At 55.5% G+C, this 23679-nt stretch overlaps 2 protein-coding genes across 2 annotated transcripts; one reads left to right on the top strand and one right to left on the bottom strand.

The window, feature by feature from the left end:
* The first annotated feature begins 1664 nt into the window (after positions 1 to 1664).
* Positions 1665 to 21213, top strand: LOC148815183 (nuclear pore membrane glycoprotein 210-like). The gene is made up of 44 exons (XM_088905087.1): positions 1665 to 1831; positions 2581 to 2716; positions 2987 to 3026; positions 3493 to 3624; positions 3717 to 3810; positions 4596 to 4713; positions 5628 to 5760; positions 6019 to 6150; positions 6665 to 6733; positions 6829 to 6935; positions 7016 to 7156; positions 7277 to 7414; positions 7590 to 7745; positions 8323 to 8602; positions 8756 to 8901; positions 9046 to 9258; positions 9361 to 9807; positions 9841 to 10033; positions 10264 to 10361; positions 11839 to 11943; positions 12028 to 12129; positions 12215 to 12343; positions 12603 to 12730; positions 13026 to 13191; positions 13675 to 13737; positions 13823 to 13936; positions 14097 to 14177; positions 14673 to 14804; positions 14887 to 15030; positions 15114 to 15199; positions 15774 to 15948; positions 16039 to 16214; positions 16387 to 16607; positions 16940 to 17076; positions 17310 to 17320; positions 17826 to 17936; positions 18263 to 18373; positions 18545 to 18726; positions 18780 to 18929; positions 19211 to 19470; positions 19572 to 19764; positions 20048 to 20164; positions 20247 to 20321; positions 21155 to 21213. The coding sequence occupies exons 1-44, from the start codon at positions 1665 to 1667 to the stop codon at positions 21211 to 21213; spliced, it is 6168 nt and encodes a 2055-aa protein (XP_088761213.1).
* An 18-nt stretch (positions 21214 to 21231) lies between these two features.
* LOC148815182 (small ribosomal subunit protein eS27) lies at positions 21232 to 23099 on the bottom strand. The gene is made up of 4 exons (XM_088905050.1): positions 23059 to 23099; positions 22337 to 22445; positions 21908 to 22018; positions 21232 to 21454 (listed from the first exon to the last, which is right to left on the bottom strand). Exons 1-4 carry the CDS (start codon positions 23062 to 23064, stop codon positions 21426 to 21428), a joined length of 255 nt encoding a protein of 84 aa, XP_088761176.1. The 5' UTR covers positions 23065 to 23099; the 3' UTR covers positions 21232 to 21425.
* Positions 23100 to 23679: the final 580 nt, after the last annotated feature.

The following is a 23679-nucleotide window of genomic DNA, read 5'->3' as shown; positions in this document are numbered from 1 at the left end:
TATGTCTGTGTTCTGGAGAGTGGTCATTGCTTATTTTGCGGGTGTAATAGAAGGGGTCTTGGCTCGAACCCTGTGCCTTGCTGGGTCTCACAGTACTGACATACTATTTCCCTCCTTTAATCACACTCTCTCTCACCTCAAAGAGGAACTTTATACTGATGTTGCCAGAGTTTCTCTGTTGAGGTGCAACTTTATACTGATGTTGCCACAGAGTTCCTCTACTGAGAAGCAACTTTGTATTGATGTTGCTAGAGTATTCCTCTACTGAGAAGCAATGTATTATACTGAAGCTGCCAGTGTTTTTGTACTAAAGACCAACTTTATACTGATGTTGCCACAGAGGTCCTCTACCGAGGAGCAACTTTGTATTGATATCGAAAGCGAGTTTCTCTACTGAAGAGCAACTGTGTACTGATGTTGCCACAGAATTCCTCTACCAAGGAGCAACTTTATACTGATGTTGCCACAGAATTCCTCTACCAAGGAGCAACTTTATACTGATGTTGCCACAGAATTCCTCTACCAAGGAGCAACTGTGTACTGATGTTGCCACAGAATTCCTCTACCAAGGAGCAACTTTATACTGATGTTGCCACAGAATTCCTCTACCAAGGAGCAACATTATACTGATGTTGCCACAGAATTCCTCTACCAAGGAGCAACTTTATACTGATGTTGCCACAGAATTCCTCTACCAAGGAGCAACATTATACTGATGTTGCCACAGAATTCCTCTACCAAGGAGCAACTTTATACTGATGTTGCCACAGAATTCCTCTACCAAGGAGCAACTTTATACTGATGTTGCCACTATGTAATCTGAGCTACTTACTTTGCATTTCAATTACGTTTTTTAATAAGAATAATAAACAGAACATGCACAACACGGCACTATGCTTGGCTGGGATGTACCCCATACTTTCAAGAAACACTTAAATACGGAAGTCACTGAAAGCCCTTCTGTCCAGATCACCGCGAAACAAGAACGAAAACCGTCACGCGAAGGCCCGTTCGGCGCGTGCACGGCAACCGCCATACCCGTTTTTGTGGAAACCACCAAGTTCGGAAAGAGAGGGGCGTGCCTGTTGAAATGTGTTTATTTTTAATTAAATGTCTTTTCCGTTTTAAAGGCACAATGTATTGTATGAGATAGTAATAAACTCAGGGGTGCGGTTTTATAATACATTGAGTCGTCGCCCCCTTTACGGGCTTTGGGACTACCCTCTCCCCCCGACGCCTTGGTCTCTCCCAGCACCGGAAGCGGCCTTTCGTAAAGTCCGTTATTTCAACAACTTAATTTGAATTAATTTAAATCCGCTCGTTTCCGGTTAATTGTTCAGCATAGTGGGTTGAGGTGTAAATTTTAAAACCCATTCAAACCGCTAGACTTATTCGACCAATCTGAAGTCGTAAATATTTACTGTCCTTAACGTTTCTTTTCTAAATAGGTTGTCCAACGTTGGAGTTAAATGCCAATATTTTAAATATTTGACCGGCGGTGTGCACTTTTCTTGGCTTTATAGCGTTAAATATTCACGATTCAACGATCTTGAATTAGCAGATCAATGCGTTTAATTTTTCGTTCGCGTTTGACGCGGAGTTCGGAGGAAAATGGCGGGTTTTGATTTTCTCCCGGCGGAGCAGTAGCTTGTATCTAAAGAGCGATGTTCTCGCCGTGCCTGTGGGCAGTGTTACTGTTGCCGCTTCTCTCCCTGAACTTGATCTGCCCGGCGGGGGCGGCGAGGCTGAGCGCCCCCAAACTTCTGCTGCCCTGTTCGGGGTCGGCCAGGGTCAGCCTCACCCTGCAGGCGGAGGAGGGCTGCTACACATGGTAAGACAACCGGAAAATCGTCCCATCGGTGTCAACCTGTCATCCCAGTAGCGGCTCCTTGAATCTCAAGGGTGACATTGGAGGTGTGGTGAACTGTCAGCCGCCTGGGGGCGCACTGTTAGGTGACATAATAAGAATATAGCACTTTTCGTGACACTCCACTCAAAGCGCTTTAATGGGGATCCCCTGCACCACCAATGTGCAGCCCCACCTGGATGATGTGACAGCAGCCATAGTGCACCAGTCCTCTCCCCACACACCAGCTCTCAGTGGGGAGGAGAGCAGAGTGATTGAGCCAGTTCAGAGACGGGTGTTATTAGGAGGCCATGATTAGTAAGGGTCAATGGGAAATCTGGCCAGGACACCAGGGTAACACCCCTACTCTTTTCGGGAAACACCCTGGGATTTTTAATGACCACAGAGAGTCAGGACCTCAGTTTTACATCTCATCTGAAGGACGGCACCTTTTTTACAGTATAGTCTCTCCATCACTGTACTGGGGCATTAGGACCCACACAGACCGCAGGGTGAGCGCCCCCTACTGGTCCCACTAACACCTCTTTCTGCAGCAGCCTCAGCTTTCCCAGGAGTCTCCCCTCCAGGTACTGGCCAGGCTCACACTGCTGAGCTTCAGTGGGGCTGCCAGCTGGGAGCTGCAGGGTGATATAGCTGCTGGTTAATCAGAGTAGCTAATACCTCTTAGACCACCCTTAAATGCCCCCAGTTCATCCTTATACACTCCGTTACAGGCCCAGTCAAACCCTGGCCCTTCCCGGGCTGTGTCGGACAGTCGTGTGCTGTGTACGTCACGGGGACGGAGGGAGCCCCCTTCAGTATGAGGTGTGTCAGTGCAGGGGGATGCAGGCCTGGTCTGTGAGCTGCAGGGTGATATAGCTGCTGCCTGTAGCAGTAGTATATCTGCAGTAGCACTGTTGAGGAGAACAGAGACAGGGCAGCAGTGTGGAGGAGTGTCCAGGCTCTCTGGGGCTCTTCTGCCATATTCCTCAGCAGGGCTAAGTGAACTACGTGATGGTGCTGTTCCCTGCCAGGGTCACTTCAAGGCCAGAGGTAGTGGGTGTGCAGCCCCTCCATCAGCCCTCTCTCGCTGGCGCGGATTGCTCCCAGAGTGCTTTGGTGTCCGCTCTGTCTGCCCAGCCGCTCCGTCAGGCCAGCGTGGTGGAGGCCCGGGAGTCCGGTAACACTGCTCTTGCTTCAGAGTGTCGCTCCAGCATCGTGAAACAAACAGAGACACAAAGACAACCTTCATCTGTATCTTCACATGAACACTCCTTCATCATCATCAGAGCTGGAGAGTCACTGTACAGACACTCAGTCCAGCTCCTCTGTATCTTCACACTAACACTCCTTCATCATCATCAGAGCTGTAGAGTAACTGTACAGACACCCAGTCCAGCTCCTCTGTATCTTCACATGAACACTCCTTCATCATCATCAGAGCTGTAGAGTCACTGTACAGACACCCAGTCCAGCTCCTCTGTATCTTCACATGAACACTCCTTCATCATCATCAGAGCTGTAGAGTCACTGTAGAGACACTCAGTCCAGCTCCTCTGTATCTTCACATGAACACTCCTTCATCATCATCAGAGCTGTAGAGTCACTGTACAGACTCTCAGTCTTGCTGTGTTTGTGTCGGGCAGTGACAGGCCGTGTGCTGCGCTGTGATGTCACTGTGGACAGTATCACCCGGATCAGGATCGTCACGACAACACGGCAGCTGTACACGGAGGATCCGCCCGTCCAGCTGTCTGTCACGGCAGAGGACTGTGAAGGTGCTCCGGCGCACAGTCTGCCTGCAGTCACAGCCCAGTCCGGTCACAGACACCCTTTAACCCCTCTCCCACCCCTGCTGCCCCTCTCTCAGGGAACACGTTCAGCACCCTGGCCGGCCTGCGTTTCCACTGGTCTGTGCTGGCGGACTCGGACACACAGGGGCCGAGCACAGCAGAGAGAGTCCGGTGAGGAAGAACACCGCTGACCCACTGGCCACTGACTGACCAACAGCGGGCTGGGAGGCTGACTCACAGTGTTGTCTCTGTGCTGTTGTACAGTGGTGTCTCTGTGTGTCTCTCTGTGACAGTGGAGTCTCTGTGGGTCTCTCTGTGACAGTGTTGTCTCTGTGCTGTTGTACAGTGGTGTCTCTGTGTGTCTCTCTGTGACAGTGGAGTCTCTGTGTGTCTCTCTGTGACAGTGGAGTCTCTGTGGGTCTCTCTGTGACAGTGTTGTCTCTGTGCTGTTGTACAGTGGTGTCTCTGTGTGTCTCTCTGTGACAGTGGAGTCTCTGTGTGTCTCTCTGTGACAGTGGAGTCTCTGTGGGTCTCTCTGTGACAGTGTTGTCTCTGTGCTGTTGTACAGTGGTGTCTCTGTGTGTCTCTCTGTGACAGTGGAGTCTCTGTGTGTCTCTCTGTGACAGTGGAGTCTCTGTGGGTCTCTCTGTGACAGTGTTGTCTCTGTGCTGTTGTACAGTGGTGTCTCTGTGTGTCTCTCTGTGACAGTGGAGTCTCTGTGTGTCTCTCTGTGACAGTGGAGTCTCTGTGGGTCTCTCTGTGACAGTGTTGTCTCTGTGCTGTTGTACAGTGGTGTCTCTGTGTGTCTCTCTGTGACAGTGGAGTCTCTGTGTGTCTCTCTGTGACAGTGGAGTCTCTGTGGGTCTCTCTGTGACAGTGTTGTCTCTGTGCTGTTGTACAGTGGAGTCTCTGTGTGTCTCTCTGTGACAGTGTTGTCTCTCTGCTGTTGTGAGCAGGTTGGTGCGCTTCACAGAGGCAGGGTATTCCGCCCCAGAGCACATCTCTGCCCTGGAGAGGGAGGGGCTGTGGGGAGAGCATGTTCTCGTGGCAGGAGTCCGTAGTGGAGCAGCGTGGGTTCGAGTTTCTCTGAGCCATCCTGAGTACAAGGTCATTCCTGCATTGCTTATGTCATACCACATAATATACTACATTACACCCCAGTAGAACACAGTACAGTACAGTACAGAACAGTACAGGACTACAGAGTCACCCCAGTAGAACACAGAACAGAATAGGACTACAGAGTTACCCCAGTAGAACACAGAACAGTACAGTACAGAAACAGAACAGTACAGAACTACAGAGTCACCCCAGAAGAACACAGTACAGTACAGAACAGTACAGGACTACAGAGTCACCCCAGTAGAACACAGTACAGTACAGTACAGGACTACAGAGTCACCCCAGTAGAACACAGAACAGAATAGGACTACAGAGTTACCCCAGTAGAACACAGAACAGTACAGTACAGAAACAGAACAGTACAGAACTACAGAGTCACCCCAGAAGAACACAGTACAGTACAGAACAGTACAGGACTACAGAGTCACCCCAGTAGAACACAGTACAGTACAGTACAGTACAGGACTACAGAGTCACCCCAGTAGAACACAGAACAGTACAGGACTACAGAGTTACCCCAGTAGAACACAGAACAGTACAGTACAGAAACAGAACAGTACAGGACTACAGAGTCACCCCAGAAGAACACAGTACAGTACAGTACAGTACAGGACTACAGAGTCACCTCAGTAGAACACAGTACAGTACAGTACAGGACTACAGAGTCACCCCAGTAGAACACAGTACAGAAACAGAACAGTACAGGACTACAGAGTCACCTCAGTAGAACACAGTACAGTACAGAACAGTACAGGACTACAGAGTACACAATATAGTGCAATACAATTGAGTCTTAGACAGAAGCAGAGTGGAGTGAAGTAAAGCATAGTGAAAGCATACTGAAATCGTGGTGACTGTGTGTGCAGGAGGTGCCCGCGGACAGCGTGGGGCTGCTGGTCCTGGACAGAGTGTTCCTCAGCCCCGGCCAGGACGTCTACCTGCTGCTGGGCTCTGTGCTGAGGTTCTGGGTCTGGAGGCGCCTGCAGGGCAGGGACCAGGGTACGAGAAAGACACAGCCAGTGGAGAGAGGACATGACCTTTAATTGTTCATGCGTTTCCTTTTTATCCTTCCTGGCGTTACTGTGACGTCCCTGTAAAAGTGCTCATTTTACTTTGCGATGCCTGTCAGGCATGGCGTGTGGTAGGTAAGGCAGGTGTTCAGGTGTGACAGTGATAGTTTTCACAATGATGTAGACCATTCTGACTGTGCTTCTTGTGCTGTGGAGCTCTGATACCCCTCTCTCTCTCGTGTCCTAGAAGTGCCCCTGTCCTCAGAGGGGTACGAGCTGGTCCTGCAGGCCCAGGAGGGGGTGGTGAGGCTGGATCAGGAGACTGCAACAGTGACCGCACTGCAGCTGGGCCACACAGCCCTCTCTCTGACACACTCCAGTATCCTTCACTCAACTGCTGTACCTGTACCAGTACCCCACCTGTACTTACCTGTACCCCTCCTGTACTTATTTCTACCCCTCCTGTACCAGGACCCCTCCTGTACTTACCTGTACCCCTCCTGTACTTATTTCTACCCCTCCTGTACCAGGACCCCTCCTGTACTTACCTGTACCCCACCTGTACTTACCTGTACTCCTCCTGTACTTACCTGTACCCCTCCTGTACTTATCTCTACCCCTCCTGTACCAGGACCCCTCCTGTACTTACCTGTACCCCACCTGTACTTACCTGTACTCCTCCTGTACTTACCTGTACCTCACCTGTACTTACCTGTACCTGTACCCCTCCTGTACCTGTATCTCTCCTGTATTTGTATCCTAGATCTGCCTGTGTCCTACCTGTACCTGTACCTCTCCTGTGTAGTTTATATAGGCAGTAAGACATGTTAGTGTGTGAACGGAGGTTTGCCTTGTTGTGTGTGTGGTGATTTTCCTCAGTGCTCTGTGGCCAGACATCCAGATGCAGGCTGCCTCTCAGCTCCCAAGCTGCGGTATCTCTGTGGTGGAGCCGCACTATCTGAGTGAGTGCTAAGGTTTCTAGCGCCCCGCGAGTCAGCCAGTGTCCCGTGTGTGCCAATCGCCACCTGTCTGTGTCTGACTGTCCTTGTGTCCCCAGCCCTGAGCGTGGAGCCCGAGGCAAGGTGGGCTCTGCAGACTGGCCGAGTCTATCAGATCACCGTGGGCGTCCACGACCGCGCCTCCCACGCTGCTCAGCTGTCTGAGGTACACCTGTCTCCTGACCTCCTGTCCCCTGGTGCTCCCGCTGGCCTGACGCCCCCCGGGCCCGCCTGTGTGTGTTCCAGAACGCGAGGATCGCAGTGGAGCTGTCAGAGCTGCACTTCGAGACGCTGCTGTCCTCCCCCAACGGCTCCTACCACGTGGTGCAGACGCTGCGCCCGGGACGAGCCCTCATCAGAGCCGCGCTGGGATCCATAACGACTGAGGTACAGTGCTAGAGGGCGACCCGTGAGGAGTCGCAAGGTGATTGATGTGCAACCCCTGAAGAGAGCTTTTTCCAGCCCTAACCATGCCTTACCCTCACCCCCCCATCTCCTGAACTCTAGAATGGTACAGTCCTGCCTCTGAGTCCTCCAATCAACCACCAGCAGGAAGTGGAGATCTATAGCCCCATTGTCCTCATGCCCAGCGTCGTCGCGTTGCCCTGGCACCCGGGAGACGGGCTGTACCACTACGAGATGCAGGTGACAACCGGACAGTGCAGCTCCCTCTCGTAACCATGTTGTGTAGAGGCGCTCATCTTTCACAGCCATCCCACTGATACGGACCCTTGAGTCTGCTCTGTGGTGCTGTGTCGCTGTTACCCTGCTGTTGTTGTGCTCCCTGGCTGTGCAGTGTTGTCTTGCGTTGTTGCTGCAGGTTGAAGGGGGCAGTGGGAACTTCAGCTGGGCGTCCTCTAATCAAAGCGTCGCCATGGTGACGGTGAACGGGAGCGTGGTGGCCGGTTCAGTTCTGGGCGTCAGCATCGTTGAGGCTAGAGACCAACAGAACCCCTCCCACTGCGGGCTAGCCAGGGTGAGACACCGCTGCACACTGAGACAGACAGGTCTGTGCCTGACAACTTACAGGTCAGCTTCATGTGTTAAAGTACAGTCTGTTACACCAGGAGATGTACTGGATGTACTGCTGGATGATCTGGAAGGGCAGCTGGTCCAGTGGTGAAGGTCCAGTCTGTTACACCAGGGGGACAGCTGGTCCAGTGGTTAAGACACAGGGCTGTTACACCAGGAGGACAGCCGGTCAGCCAGTCCAGTGATTAAGACACAGTGCTGTTACACTGGGAGGACAGCTGGTCCAGTGGTGAAGGCACAGGGCAGTTACACCAGGAGGACAGCTGGTCCAGTGGTGAAGACACAGGGCTGTTACCCCAGGAGGACAGCTGGTCCAGTGGTGAAGGCTCAGGCCTGTTACACCAGGAGGACAGCTGGTCCAGTGGTGAAGGCTCAGGCCTGTTACACCAGGAGGACAGCTGGTCCAGTGTTGTTATACCCGTTCTCAGGCGCCTGTGCCAGTACCCTGCAGGCTCAGACAAGGTTTCCCCTTGTCTGCGCCCGATAGCCAGAGTTGTCTCCTTCCCACAATGTGTCTGCAGGTGTTGGTGCTGAGGCCTGTGAAGATGCAGCTGTTGCCCCAGCAGGGAGACTGTGAAGTGGGGGGGTCAGTGAACCTGCCTCTGGCTGTGTGGGGGCTCCCTGACCTCCCTGAGGCCCCACATCTGCAGACACCCCCTCAGCTGCCTCGGGACTCCCTCAGCATCAAGCCCTCGCCCCAAGATCCCCTGAACGCACAGATGCCCCAGCTGCTGACGGATTGCTCCCTGCTGCCCCTGGACACCCACCCCGACCGCCTGGGGGTCTTTGAGGCTGTGCCAGGTAACCCCAAGGGGGGGCGGGCTGTGCTCCGTGCGTGAGGGGCCCCCGGCTCACGGGCGATGTGAGACCAGGGCGTCTCCTCTTGCTAGGTGCCCAGACTGAGCGCGCCCGGCGTGTTCTCCACCGTGTCTGTGCCATCTTGTATCCCGGCAGGCCAGCTCGGCCCCGGACCGGGATCCTGCAGCGGAGTCCGGCTGGAGGCGGTCGGACCGGGTCACACACAGCTGACCATCGGGATGGCGACAGACCAGCATTACATCACTGCCACGGCGACTCTCGCCTCCTACAGGCCCCTGCGGGTATCACAGCAGGCTCTTCTCTTTATGGGCCAAGGGGAAACATGACAGTTGTGTGCTCGATGCTGTAACGCTTTCAGGGTTGAAAAGGTGTTCAGGCTCTTGCTGTACAGCTGGCAGAACCCAGCTTGCATTTCTGCGTCCCAGGCGCTGCTGTCGGACGTCCTACTGGCGAACGGAGCGGCCCGAGACCTGCTGTTCGACGGCGGGCCGCAGCCCTGGGTCCTGGACCCCGACCGCTTCTTCAGTGACCTGCTGGCTGAGCCCGGCGGGGGGGTGCAGATCGCCGCGCTGCGCCCGCCCCAGCTGCACCGGAACCAGCACGCCTACCGGGTCACCTGCACTGCGCTGGGGGAGCAGGTAGCCCGGCCGGCACCACTGACCCAGACCACGCGTCGGTGTGATCCGCAGTTAACGGTGCCGCGCCGTGACCCTGCTGCTCTGCTCTGGCTCTGTCCCCAGCGGCTGGTGTTCCGGAGCGGGAACGTCCCCGGGCCTCTGAACCCCCGGCCCAGCGCAGAGGAAGTGCGGGTCAGGGTGGGGTGCGCCTTGCCGGCCAGGCTGTCCCTGACTCCCGTCTCCACCCTCTCCGCCGCCCCCCCCCTCACCCCCGTCTCTCCGCCGCCGCCCCCCCCCTCTGCTCCATCCCCGCTGGCCCCCTCGCCCTGCCCCCAGCCCCTCTACCACGGCAGCACGGTGAGTAGCGCCTCCTCCCGCCGCGCCCCTCCGCTCTTGCGGAGGGAGCGGCCCTGCCCGCTGTCCGTCTTGCCCACGGGCGATCTTGTGTTGGCGGACGGCTCAGAGCCTTCCTCCGGCCCAGTTCGAGACCCAGGAGCCCTGCGCGCCACGCCGGCCCTGAGCGGTCCCTGCTGCGAGGACGCGGGCTATCCCACGTGCCTCCGATCCTCTGTGCGCGACTGACCCCTGCCCTCTGTGTGCCAGGCGGCCGTGCCCAGCTCCAGAGACACCGTGCTGGAACTGGCAGCCTTCGACCAGCAGGGGGCCCAGTTCGACAACTTCACTGCGGAGGCGGTGCGCTGGCACTCCTCCAACCCCTCCCTGCTGTCCGTCGCCCAGGACACGCCCATGAGCCTGCAGGACAGACAGACGGGCTCTGGGCACGCCAAGCTGCACGGTCAGTCCTCCGCAGACTTAGCTGTGACTGTGGTGATGATGGCAGGAGGGAGAGGAACAGTAATCAACATGACAGTATCACTGGATCGTAGCTCGATCAGATACTACCTCTAAGAATAATTCCGATAGTGTGCATCTACATCTCTTCTCTCAGAGATCCCCAAAGACCAGGTACTGTAATGTTCAGTGTGAGTGGGAGTCTGATCCTCCTGTTGGTGGTGTTGACCTCAGGGCGTCAGATCCTGCATGCCCACGGTCAGACTGGCACAGTCACCATCACCGCCAGCCTTGCCGAGCACCACGATTCTGCCAACCCGGTCAGCATACAGGTCAGGACCTCTCCATTCCCTTCCTTCCCTTATAGTAATAACCATAACCACTACAATAATAATTATCAGCTTTATTTTATACAGTACGTTTAAAACCGTCTATTTCATACAGCTTCTCAAAGCGCTTTACCGAGAGAGAGAAAGAATAAATACACAGTGAGAGGAGATAGCAGAATGAAGCCGTTAATGTGAGGGTTTGGAATACAGCAGGAAAGCAAAGGGAAAGACACAGAAACCAGCTAAACTCAAGCCCTTCTAAAGAAGGAGGTTTTCAGTCCAGACTTGAAACAACTCAGGGAAAGTGACTCTCTGATAGCCGTAAGGATAGAATAGATGGGCTTGGTGGAGAAGCAGGAGAACAGAATTAGACGAACCAGTGGGCGAGCATGAAGATTTAGAAGACAACAAGAAACGTGATAGGAAGTCAGTGCAGGGACTCCAGGACAGGGGTAATGTGATCGCTAGGCCTGGTCAGGATTCTGGGTGCCGAATTCTGCACATACTGTGGTTTGTTCAGTGTGGATTTAGATATCCAAGTGAGTAGGGCATTACAGTTTTTACACTGTTCTTAGTTTTCTGTTTTATGAATCAGCTTTAAAGGAGCCCCAGTCTCACTGTGATCTGTGTCAATGTTACAGGTAGAGACACAGCCCTTATAGAGTCAGGATATTAATCTCACTGCCAGTCTGGGACAGACAGAGAGCTGTAAAGGAGCCCCAGTCTCACTGTGATCTGTGTCAGTGTTACAGGTAGAGACACAGCCCTTATAGAGTCAGGACATTAATCTCACTGCCAGTCTGGGACAGACAGAGAGCTCTAAAGGAGCCCCAGTCTCACTGTGATCTGTGTCAGTGTTACAGGTAGAGACACAGCCCTTATAGAGTCAGGATATTAATCTCACTGCCAGTCTGGGACAGACAGAGAGCTGTAAAGGAGCCCCAGTCTCACTGTGATCTGTGTCAGTGTTACAGGTAGAGACACAGCCCTTATAGAGTCAGGATATTAATCTCACTGCCAGTCTGGGACAGACAGAGAGCTGTAAAGGAGCCCCAGTCTCACTGTGATCTGTGTCAGTGTTACAGGTAGAGACACAGCCCTTATAGAGTCAGGATATTAATCTCACTGCCAGTCTGGGACAGACAGAGAGCTGTAAAGGAGCCCCAGTCTCACTGTGATCTGTGTCAGTGTTACAGGTAGAGACACAGCCCTTATAGAGTCAGGATATTAATCTCACTGCCAGTCTGGGACAGACAGAGAGCTGTAAAGGAGCCCCAGTCTCACTGTGATCTGTGTCAGTGTTGCAGGTAGAGACACAGCCCTTATAGAGTCAGGATATTAATCTCACTGCCAGTCTGGGACAGACAGAGAGCTGTAAAGGAGCCATAGCGAACAGGTGTTTGTGTTGCAGTAGACACTGATGGGACAGTGCGTTTGTGTCACTGAAGATGTGACAGTATGGCGTGCTCCTCTTCTGCAGGGTGTCTCTCTGCCTACACTCTCCGTGTCTGTGGACCTGCGCTTGGTGGACGATTTTCGCTGGGAGCCAGAGCGCATCACACTATTCAACCACCCTGCAGTGACGGTAGCACACCATATCTACTGTTCGTGACATGGACACCCTCTGACTGGCCCAGGGCAGCGTGAGCGTCTCCGTCTGTCTCTGCAGGAGACCCTGTCTCTGGTCAAGGGCTCTGGACACTTCCTGTTCAGGCTGCAGGACAGTGACCTGGCTGACATCGCCTTCCTGGAGCAGCACAGCGCAGTGCAGGTGAGCGTACTTGCAGTACATACAGGGGTACAGTTTTCCATGTTACAGTGTAATATAATAACAGTGGTGGTGGTGTTCACCCCAGGTGTCCCCCCTGCGGCCTGGTTCCTCTGCACTGCTGGGCTACGACCTCTGTGTGACCTCTGCTGACCCGGCTGCAGCCTTGCTGACCGTCTCCGACATCTGGGATTTCGAGATGGACTTCATAGACAAAGTCCGACCATCCCAGTGTCTCTCCCTCACTCATCTCCTTCCTTAACTCTCCTCTTTGTTTGAAAGAGGTCTTGAGCTCTTTGGCCCTTTGGTCTCTCTGCTTCACTCTCTCCTCTTCTTTACTCTGTTCTTCACTCTCTCCTCTCTCCTATACTGTCTCCTCCCTTCCTCTCCTCTCTCCCTCTCTTTTTCAGTCTCTCTGTTTATTTGCTTTCTCCTCCCTCCCTCTCTCCCTCTCTCATCATGTATGTGTCCTGCAGGTGGAGCTTGGGAACAGCGCCCCCCTCAGGGTGCGAGTGCTGGACGCTCTCGGACAGCCTTTCTCCTCCCGGTACCACCTGCTCATGGACCTCCGGGTGCAGATGACCTCTGCCATCGTCTCTGTGCAGTGAGGACACAGCGTTTGTCTGTCTCTGTCTCTCACTGTCTCCCTGTCTCTCTCTCTCTGTGTGCCTTTCTCTTGTCTCTAAATTGCCTCTGTATCTCTGCTGGTCTCTCTCTCTCTCTCTCTGTGTCGGTTGTTCTGTTCATGTACTCAGTGAAGAACGCTCAGGCTTTCCTCCTGTCCAACTCCAGACCCCCGCCACATTAGAATGGCACCTGCTCCTCAGCCTGCCTAGATGGTGACCATAGCTGTACTGCTGTGCTTGTGCCTGCTCTGTTATGTGTGTGGTGCTTGTTAGACGTCTGTCAAATCAGTTTGTGCATGTGTTCAGGCAGATAGGCCCGATGGATGGCGTGACGACAGGGTTCCGGGTACGAGGGGACTCTGTAGGGGAGACCAACCTGCTGCTGACAGCCAGGGACCGGAGTGGAGCAATACTGACCTCCACTCACAGACCAATAGAGGTGAGAGAGACTCCTGGCCTCCACTCCCAGACCTATAGAGGTGAGAGAGACTCCTGACCTCCACTCACAGACCTATAGAGGTGAGAGAGACTCCTGACCTCCACTCACAGACCTATAGAGGCAAGAGAGACTCCTGACCTCCACTCACAGACCTATAGAGGCAAGAGAGACTCCTGACCTCCACTCACAGACCTATAGAGGCGAGAGAGACTCCTGACTTCCACTCACAGACCTATAGAGGCGAGAGAGACTCCTGACCTCCTTTCACAGACCTATAGAGGTGAGAGAGACTCCTGACCTCCACTCACAGACCTATAGAGGTGAGAGAGACTCCTGACCTCCACTCACAGACCTATAGAGGCGAGAGAGACTCCTGACCTCCTTTCACAGACCTATAGAGGTGAGAGAGACTCCTGACCTCCACATTTAGCTGAGTGCAGACTTCTCCATCTCTCCTCTCTTCTTTCTCCTCTGTCTGTGCAGGTTTTCCATCCCTTCAGGCTGCAGCCCAGAAGGATGGCTCTGGCATTTGGCAGTGAGAGACAGGTGTGGTACTGTCCAGTGTCCTCTTCACTGATATTGCTGGTGAAAATCTTGTTCCAGTTGCTATGTTGCCTGTTATTATTCTTAGGTGGTGGCAGAGGGGGGGCCTCACCCCCGGTCCAGTGTCACTTTCACTGTGAGTGACAGCCATGTTGCTGTGGTGACGGAGGCGGGTCTTGTGCGTGGTGTTGCCGTGGGGACGGTACATGTGCGTGGCGTGCTTCAGACTGTGCAGCAGGACACTGGAGTTGTAACCATCTTCTCAGAGGTCACTCTCTACTACTGTCTCTGTCATTTCACTGTTTTACTCTTTCTCTCTGTCCATCTCTGTCTGTCTGTAAGACAATCTCTCTGTCCTCCAGGATGAGGTGGAGGTGGAGGTGTTCAACCTGACATCAGTGAGGGTCCAGGCTCCCCTTGACCGTCTTCCTGTAGGTGCAGAGGTGAGATCCTGTCGCTCTCCTCTCCCGAGCAGGCGTCCTGTCGCTCTCCTCTCCTGAACAGGCGTCCTGTCTCTCTCCTCTCCCGAGCAGGTGTCCTGTCGCTCTCCTCACCCGAACAGGCGTCCTGTCTCTCTCCTCTCCCGAGCAGGCGTCCTGTCGCTCTCCTCACCCGAGCGGGCGTCCTGTCTCTCTCCTCTCCCGAGCGGGCGTCCTGTCGCTCTCCTCACCCGAGCAGGCGTCCTGTCCCTCTCCTCACCCGAGCGGGCGTCCTGTCTCTCTCCTCTCCCGAGCGGGCGTCCTGTCTCTCTCCTCTCCCGAGCGGGCGTCCTGTCGCTCTCCTCTCCCGAGCAGGCGCGCAGGCTTCCTGTCGCTCTCCTCACCCGAGCAGGCGTCCTGTCGCTCTCCCCCCCAGAACAGGCGTCCTGTCGCTCTCCTCTCCCGAGCAGGCATCCTGTCGCTCTCCCCTGCCTGTTTCCTGACGTGTCTGTCTTATAGATGCCTGTGTATGTGATGGGCGGTAGTAGCTCTCAGACTCCCCTGTCATTTGCGGGAACGGAGGGCAGATGGAGTTTCCGGTGGGTGCTGGACAAGCCGGGGGTGCTGGAGGTGGAGCCCCGCCATGCACAGGTCACTGCGCCTCTCTGAGCGGTTCAGTCAAACCTCGTTCTGGCGCCCTGCCTCTGCGTGACTCTGTGTGCTGCTCTCTCAGACAGCGGTTCGAGTCTCACCGAGCCAGTGCTTCTCTGTGCTGGTGAGAGCCGTGTCGGCCGGCTGGGCCAGCCTCAGGGTCACTGCTGTCCTGGTCAGCGCAGCCGGAGAGGAGGCAGAGCTCAGTGATGAGATACGGATAACGGTAGGTGTGTGTTTAACACCGGGCTGGTTTCACCCTCACTCGGTTCTGAATCTTGACGATTGGTTCTGTGTGTGCGCGCGCAGGTGTTTGATGAAGCCCAGCCTGTCGCCGGACCCTCCCGAGTCATTCTTATGTCACCCTACTCCCAGCACAGGCTGCAGACTACACGGTGAGCACCCCAAAGCTGACTAATTCTAATGATAATTATTCCTTACGCTTATATAGCGCTTTTCTGGACACTCCACTCAGAGCACTTTACAGGTCATGGGGATCCCCTCCACCAGCTCACTCCACCGGTGTGCGGCCCCACCTGGATGATGCAATGGCAGTCTGCTCTCCACCCACCAGGTCTCAGAGGGCAGGAGAACAGAGTGATGGAGCCAGTTCAGAGATAGGGATTATTAGGAGGCCATGATGGGTAAAGGCCAGGACACCGGGGTAACACCCCAACTCTTTTCAAGAAACACCCTGGGATTTTTAATGAGAGTCTGGATCTCGGTTTTATGTCTCATCCGAAGGACGGCGCCTTTTTTACAGCATGGTATCCCCATCACTGTACTGGAGCATTATTGTACTGAGCTCGAGGTGGGCTGATATAGCTGCTGGTTATATAGCTCCAGGGTGATATAGCTGCTGGTTATATACTAGCTAATACCTCTTAGACCACCCTTAAATGCCCCCAATTCATCCTTATACACTCCATTACAGGACTAATGGACAGTCGTGTGCTGTATACGTCACAGGGACGGAGTGAGCCCCCTTCAGTATGAGGTGTGTCAGTGCAGGGGGGACGCAGGCCTGGTCAGTGTGGACCGCCAGGGCCTCGTGCGGTCAGGCTCAGCCACGGGGTCGGCTGTCCTGGAGATCGTCATCATGGAGCCCTGCGGGGTCAATCAGACCATCCTGCTCATCGTCAAGGTACAGCCCCTACGAGCCGGACCAGACCGGACGGATCCTGGCACAGAGCTGAGCTTCGTTCCGGATGAATCCCTGTTATCTGTGTTCCAGGTGTCTCCAGTGTGCTTTGTACGGTTGACTGTGGATTTGGGGGTTCGCAGTTCAGGGGAGGAGGGGCTCCCAGCGTTCCCCCTGGGCGCACGCCTCTCTTTCCGGGTGCTGCTGTACGACAGCATGGGGCAGCACTTCAACGCCCACGATGCTCAGCTGCGGTTCATGCCCAGCAGGTACCCCCTCGGTCTGCCTCATTGCCTCTTCCCTCTCTGCCGTCCTGTCTGCTCTCTCTCCATTGTCCTCTTGTCTCCGCCCGCTCCCTTCCTGGATCCACAGTGCTTCTTTACACCGAGGCTGGCGGGTGTGTGGAACAAGCTGCTCTCGCTCCCCCTGTCTGTCCTGCAGAGACGACCTGATCCAGATCAGTGCGGGCCCGCAGAGCCAGCTGTTCTGGGCGCAGCCGGTGTCCCCCGGACTGACCGTGCTGGGGGTGTGTGACCCCCGCAGCCCCGCCCTGTGTGACTACACCCCACTCCTGGTCCTGCACGCCCTGTCGCCCCCTCCGCACTCGCCTCTGCGCCCCGGACACCTCGTCTGCTTCTCCACCCCGCTGAGAGACAGCCAGGGTACCCCCTCCCCTCTCGACTTCTCTGTCCTTACTTTCGCTCGTCGTCGTGACTCTGCAGGGCCTGTCCTGTCGTGGGCTGAGCGGCTAATGCAGACCCGTGTGGATCTGGACACCTGCTGAGGAAGCTGCAGGCCCTCCTGAGGGGTGATGGACTTCTGTGGTATTACTGGGCTGTTCGTCAGCAGGATACTGTCCACCCACCTGTCTCTGCCGTGCTCAGCGTTACCCCGCGCTGAGCCAGCTGTGATCGCCCCCTTGTTCTCTTGGTGTACCTCGCTCGTCTCACCCTCGCCCCAACTCTTTCTTTTTCACCTCCCTGCTCTCTCGCAGGGCGCCCAGGCTGGTGGGAGGTGTCATCCAATCAGACGCTGCACATCGACCCTGCTACGGGGGCGGCCCTCGCTAAGCATGCTGGGACAGTGGTGGTGTACTACAGACTGGAGGGTGAGCAACAGGCACTGAGAGAGGTGAGAAAGAGAGGGTGGAATAAAAGTCCTGAGTTGTGTATATACAGTCTAGTGATGAGTTGTGTATGTGGTGTTCTGTACAGTATATAGAGTGGGGAGTTGTGTATGTGGTGTTCTGTACAGTATATAGAGTGGGGAGTTGTGTATGTGGTGTTCTGTATATAGAGTGGGGAGTTGTGTATGTGCTGTTCTGTATATAGAGTGGTGAGTTGTGTATGTGGTGTTCTGTACAGTATATAGAGTGGTGAGTTGTGTATGTGCTGTTCTGTATATAGAGTGGTGAGTTGTGTATGTGGTGTTCTGTACAGTATATAGAGTGGGGAGTTGTGTATGTGCTGTTCTGTATATAGAGTGGGGAGTTGTGTATGTGGTGTTCTGTACAGTATATAGAGTGGGGAGTTGTGTATGTGCTGTTCTGTATATAGAGTGGGGAGTTGTGTATGTGGTGTTCTGTACAGTATATAGAGTGGGGAGTTGTGTATGTGCTGTTCTGTATATAGAGTGGTGTACAGCTGTGTGCTCTGTGACAGGTGACAGTGGTCCCGGCAGCAGTGCCTGTTCTCTCCCTGCCAAAGGACAGATTCCTCACTAACTGGCTCGGAGCCAAGGACTACACTGTCTCTGTCCACCTCACTGGGGCTTCACATACTGACACAGGTCAGACCCTCAGGACCGCACCGTCTCTGTCCCCCTCACTGACACAGGTCAGACCCTCAGGACTGCACTCTCTGTCCACCTCTCCGACACAGGCCAGACCCTCAGGACTGCACTGTCTCTGTCCACCTCACCGACACAGGCCAGACCCTCAGGACTGCACTGTCTCTGTCCACCTCACCGACACAGGCCAGACCCTTAGGACTGTACTGTCTCTGTCCACCTCACCGACACAGGCCAGACCCTCAGGACTGTACTGTCTCTGTCCACCTCACTGACACAGGCCAGACCCTCAGGACTGCACTCTCTGTCCACCTCACTGACACAGGCCAGACCCTCAGGACTGCACTGTCTCTGTCCACCTCACTGACACAGGCCAGAAGGCCAGACCCTCAGGACTGCACTGTCTCTGTCCACCTCACTGACACAGGCCAGACCCTCAGGACTGCACTGTCTCTGTCCACCTCACTGACACAGGCCAGAAGGCCAGACCCTCAGGACTGTACTGTCTCTGTCCACCTCACCGACACAGGCCAGACCCTCAGGACTGCACTGTCTCTGTCCACCTCACCGACACAGGCCAGACCCTCAGGACTGCACTGTCTCTGTCCACCTCACCGACACAGGCCAGACCCTCAGGACTGTACTGTCTCTGTCCACCTCACCGACACAGGCCAGACCCTCAGGACTGTACTGTCTCTGTCCACCTCACCGACACAGGCCAGACCCTCAGGACTGCACTGTCTCTGTCCACCTCACCGACACAGGCCAGACCCTCAGGACTGCACTGTCTCTGTCCACCTCACCGACACAGGCCAGACCCTCAGGACTGCACTGTCTCTGTCCACCTCACTGACACAGGCCAGACCCTCAGGACTGTACTGTCTCTGTCCACCTCACTGACACAGGCCAGAAGGCCAGACCCTCAGGACTGCACTGTCTCTGTCCACCTCACTGACACAGGCCAGAAGGCCAGACCCTCAGGACCAGTAGCCAGTAGGTGAGCCAGCTGGTCAGTGTGTGACAGCGTCCCCGCCTGTTGCCCACAGCGCAGTGCAGTGAGCCCCAGAGGGAGGCGATAGAGAACGTGCTGCAGCCACAGACAGAGCTGGTGTGCTCTCTCCACTACAGCTCCACCTGTCTGCAGAGCACGCTGCAGTCCGTCTTCACCGCCACCTCCCACTACAGTGCCGACTCCGGTGAGGGCTCTGGCGGGTGTGCTAGGGTGCTATGGGCCTTCTCAAGACAGTGCTGTTTGCATTCAGGCTGAATGTCTCTTTAAAACTTTAAAAGCAAAGTGATTCTGCTTGGTTGCCCAAAATGTGTTCTTGTAGTTGTTGCAGGTAAAGTGACGGTGAAGCAATTCAAGGCTAGATTAGAGGAATAATGACCCCCTCCACAGGGAGAAGGGCTGCTGCTGTCCAGGGTCAGACTGGGGCACTGCAGGGGCCCACACGTCCTGTGCCCCTCTCTCCTGCAGGGCAGTACAGCTGCATGGTGGCGGTGCATCCGCACTCGCAGGCCGCGAGGCGAGCCCTGGCCTCGGCCCTGCTCTCCGTCTCCCTCTCCGCTGCCCTGCGGGGGGCCGCTCCCGAGCAGGGGCGAGAGAGAGGGGGGCACGGTGTGTTGCCCTTCCTGCCCGCATTCTACTGCAACCAGAGCCGCCTGAGCCTGAGCCCCAGCCGGCCGGTCACAGAGCTCCGCGTGCTGGGCACCGACGCAGCGCTGGACTCGCTGAGGGTGAGGCGGCGCTGAGGCCGGGGGGGGGGGGGAGCAGGGGGGCAGGAGAAGGGGTGGCACCGCCCACTTGCTTTGCTCTCCTGTCTTTACTGCGTGTCCAGATCCAGTCGGACCACCCGGAGGTGCTGCTGTCTGATCCGGTCCGCTCCGCAGAAGAACCGGCGCTGCTCGTCGTGTCTGTGTACCCTGCGACCCTGGGGCTGCTCCAGCAGGAGGCCACACACAAGCTGACGCTGAGCAGCGCCATGACGGAGCAGACGCAGTCAGTCGTCATCGCGGTCGAGCCCGAAGCAGGTCAGCGTACGCCCGGCTCTGGGGTTGTGGGCACGGAGTTGATCCAAAGGTCACACAGCCGTTCCCGGAAAGAAGGTACAGGCTCCCACCCCATGGTTGGAACTGTTCCAGACTCCCACCACTCTTTGTGTAAAGGAAATCACCTTTTTGTTCTCAATTTGACACGCACGGTTGTGTAGTTTCTGCTTGTGTCGTCTGGTTCCTGTGTCAGTGTGAGCAGTGTCGCCCGAGCCGGGGGCAGCTCTCCTGCCCGTACCAGCGCTGACGCCCTGTGCTGTTGCAGGCAGCCAGCCGCCCCCCTGTGAGGAGAGCAGGCCTGCCCCGACGCTGCTGGGCTCCCAGTACCTGCTGCTCTTCAGCGTGTTCGCCGTGCTGGCCCTCACCGCCGGGCTCTACCTAGGTAAGAGCGCCTGGGCCACTGCCGGACCGCGCCTGGGCCACCGCTCCGCCATCCTGCTGACCGCGTGTCTCTGTCTGCGCAGTGTACAGCCTCATGCTGGCTCGAACCCAGACGGTGCCCGTGGTATACGTGCCTACCTCCGCCCACACTTACTCAGGTCAGTCCTTTAAAACTCCTCTCTCAGTTGGTCGGTCCGAGCGGACAGGAAGCTCTCTCGGTCAGTCAGTCAGTCCGAGCGGACAGGAAGCTCTCTCGGTCGGTCAGTCAGTCCGAGCGGACAGGAAGCTCTCTCGGTCGGTCAGTCAGTCCGAGCAGACAGGCAGGTCTCTCGGTCAGTCAGTCAGTCCGAGCGGACAGGCAGGTCTCTCGGTCAGTCAGTCAGTCCGAGCGGACAGGCAGGTCTCTCGGTCAGTCAGTCAGTCCGAGCGGACAGGAAGCTCTCTCGGTCAGTCAGTCAGTCCGAGCGGACAGGAAGCTCTCTCGGTCAGTCAGTCAGTCCGAGCGGACAGGCAGGTCTCTCGGTCAGTCAGTCAGTCCGAGTGGACAGGAAGCTCTCTCGGTCAGTCAGTCAGTCCGAGCGGACAGGCAGGTCTCTCGGTCAGTCGGTCCGAGCGGACAGGAAGCTCTCTCGGTCAGTCAGTCAGTCCGAGCGGACAGGAAGCTCTCTCAGTCAGTCAGTCAGTCCGAGCAGACAGGAAGCTCTCTCGGTTGGGGCTTGGCCTGTCGATCAGTCAGCCTGAGCGGATAGAAATGTCTCAGTCAGGGGTCTCTGTACTGCAGGGGACGCTGTCCTGACCAGGAACCCTTACTGGGACAGATGGACACAGCTGACAGACAGGACGCCCCGCCGACGAAACTGGCTGTGGAGCACACGGTGACCCCAGTTACGCCCCTCACCCCTAGTGCAGCACACAGGTCACTACAGTTCAATAAAGGCTCGAGCAAGTCCGCTGCAGATGTGGTTCATTTTAACCTGCACACTGACCCCAGCCGCCCTGCGCCACGAGCACCCAGAGCTCCCCACTGAACACGCGCGCAGCAGCCACTAACAACACGGGCGCCAGCTCTTCCGGAATGAAAAACCTTTATTGTAGCGGGGTGGGTTGGGGTTACAGATACAGTGACCGTCCTGAGAGGTGCTCCTTCTCCTGGCCTGTCCGTCGTGTCGCCATGGGGACGGCAGCACGAGGCCTCGCGGCGAGGAGCGCGCACTGTGCCAGCGGCCCAGCCCTCCCCGCGCCGGACTGCCGCACAGCACCGCCTAGTGCTGCTTCCTCCGGAACGAACAGCCTGGAGAGAGAGACAGGGCATTCCCACAATGCTTCACATCTATAACCCCCAGGCCCCACCCCCGCTGGCCACACTGCCCCAGCGCAGGAGAAATAAAGGTAACATCCTTTTTCTCCTCGTAACAGCTCTTCCTCCACACCGCAGCCCCACAGCAGAGCTGAGGACTGACACAGCTCTCACTGACAGCACACACAGACACAGGGGGCGCTGTTCTCCTCTGATCCACACTGCAGCCCCACAACAGACCTGAGGCACCAGAGGGAGCACTGGCACAGCTCTCACTGACTGCACACACACACTGCAGGAGCCCTGGACAGACACACCAAGGGAACTTTCTCAAACAGTCAGTTGTGTGTTACCCCTTGAGGAACTCTAGACAGCAGTCTGAGACAATCCACAGAACTAGGCTTTAAACAGGTACTGAACCCGGAACACACACCGCTCAACACTGACCTTCTGTCAGCCGGGCCTTCCCTCCAGTGGGCTGGCACAGCACTGTGGAGCAGCCCACACACAGCACCACTGTCTGCGCGTGGCTGAACACCGTGGTGATCTTGTAGCATCCTGTAGACAGCAGAGAGCACATCAGCACACTGAACACAGCCCTGCACACAGTCACACACTCCACAGAGCCAGCAGAGAACACATCAGCACCCTGGACACAGTCACACACTCCACAGAGCCAGCAGAGAACACATCAGCACCCTGCACACAGTCACACATTCCACTGAGCAAGGCCACAGAGCCCATGTGACACCAACAGCCCATATACTGCAGCCCCTGCTCAGACAGAAACCAATAGACTCCCCTTACAAATTCCACTCTGGGCAGTCAGAGAGGCCGGGCCCAGTCCTGCCCAGTCCGGGAGGTGGACACACTGACCTGGACACTTGACATCCATGAAGTAGGAGTTGGGGCTCTGGACCAGCCTCTTCTTCTTGTGCTTCCTCTTCTCCTCCTCGGGGGACGGGTGCAACAAGTCTTTCGCGAGCTGCGTGGGCAAGCAGAGAGGGATTAACACCGTGGCCCGGACATCCACGCGTGTAGACAGATCCGTGGAGCCCCCGCTCAGACTGATCCCGAGCCATCGATCCCACAAGCGAGCCCAGAGGCCAGAGCACACTGCTGCTGCCCCGCCATCTACACAGACATAAGTGTACCTGCCCTTAACTCCGTGCTAGTTCGATCGTGTCTTTAAAAATACCATGCTGCGTCAAAGCGTCTCTCCCCGACGCCAGCCCCTCCGACAACCCCCAGCCCTGCCCGACTATTCAGCCACACAGTCCTACCCATTAATATGTGCGTTATATCACACGTAGAACACTCATATTATACCAAATCTCTGTTTATTCGCTCCCCTTCACCCCCCTCCTCACGCATCGCCGTCCCCCATGTGCGCCGCCATCTTGTCCCCATCTCGATTCCGTAACGCATCTCCCTCACCCGATTTTAGGCTCTAATTTACTTCACTTAAGCGCCCCGAGTTCTAGTCCACCTCTACACAGAACCGCGAAGCTACCCTCGCCTAATCCGGTGCAATTCAACCCAGCTCGTCTCGGTTAGGAAGGGATAAACGCCGTTTTTGAAACGGCACAGACACTCACTGGCATGTTGGCGAGTATGCAGCCTCTGCCGAAAAGAAGGAAGAACCGGAAACACGGGGTTAATATAAACGGGGTGATCGAGCAGGGGCCGGAAGTGTGGTGTGCAGTGTCACACGGTGTCAGCCATGACAGTAAGGTCACAGTGTGTTAATTGTGGAGTAGCTGCACGTATCTTAATACACATCAGTTATTTTTAAACATTTATTATCACTATCATTCATCCAGTATATAAAAGGGCTCATTTTATACTGATTTAATATAATATATATTGTGAAGTTCTTTAGTGTTTTTATACTTGTATTTTACAGCCATTCTCATTTCCTTAGTCAAAAGTCACCAGGTTGAATATTTCTGCATTTTCTGACAAAAACTTTAGTAAAATAGATATGAAGGTCAGTGTTCTGGGGGCAGCATGGTGACGCAGTGGTCACTGGGTTTAATTCCTGACCTGGAGTGTTATCTGCGTGGAGTTTGTGCGTTTTCCCAGTGTTTGTGTGGGTTTCTTCCCACAATCCAAAGACATGCTGGTGGGTTAATTGGTTTCCGGGGAAACTGGCCCTGGTGAGTGTGTGTGTCCTGAGTTGGACTGGTGTCCTGTCCAGGGTGTGTCCTGCCCTGAGT

Source organism: Atractosteus spatula, chromosome 25 (assembly GCF_055471065.1).
Source record: "Atractosteus spatula isolate fAtrSpa1 chromosome 25, fAtrSpa1.hap1, whole genome shotgun sequence".
Classification (NCBI taxonomy): domain Eukaryota; kingdom Metazoa; phylum Chordata; class Actinopteri; order Semionotiformes; family Lepisosteidae; genus Atractosteus; species Atractosteus spatula.
This window is presented reverse-complemented; position numbering and strand designations above follow the sequence as displayed.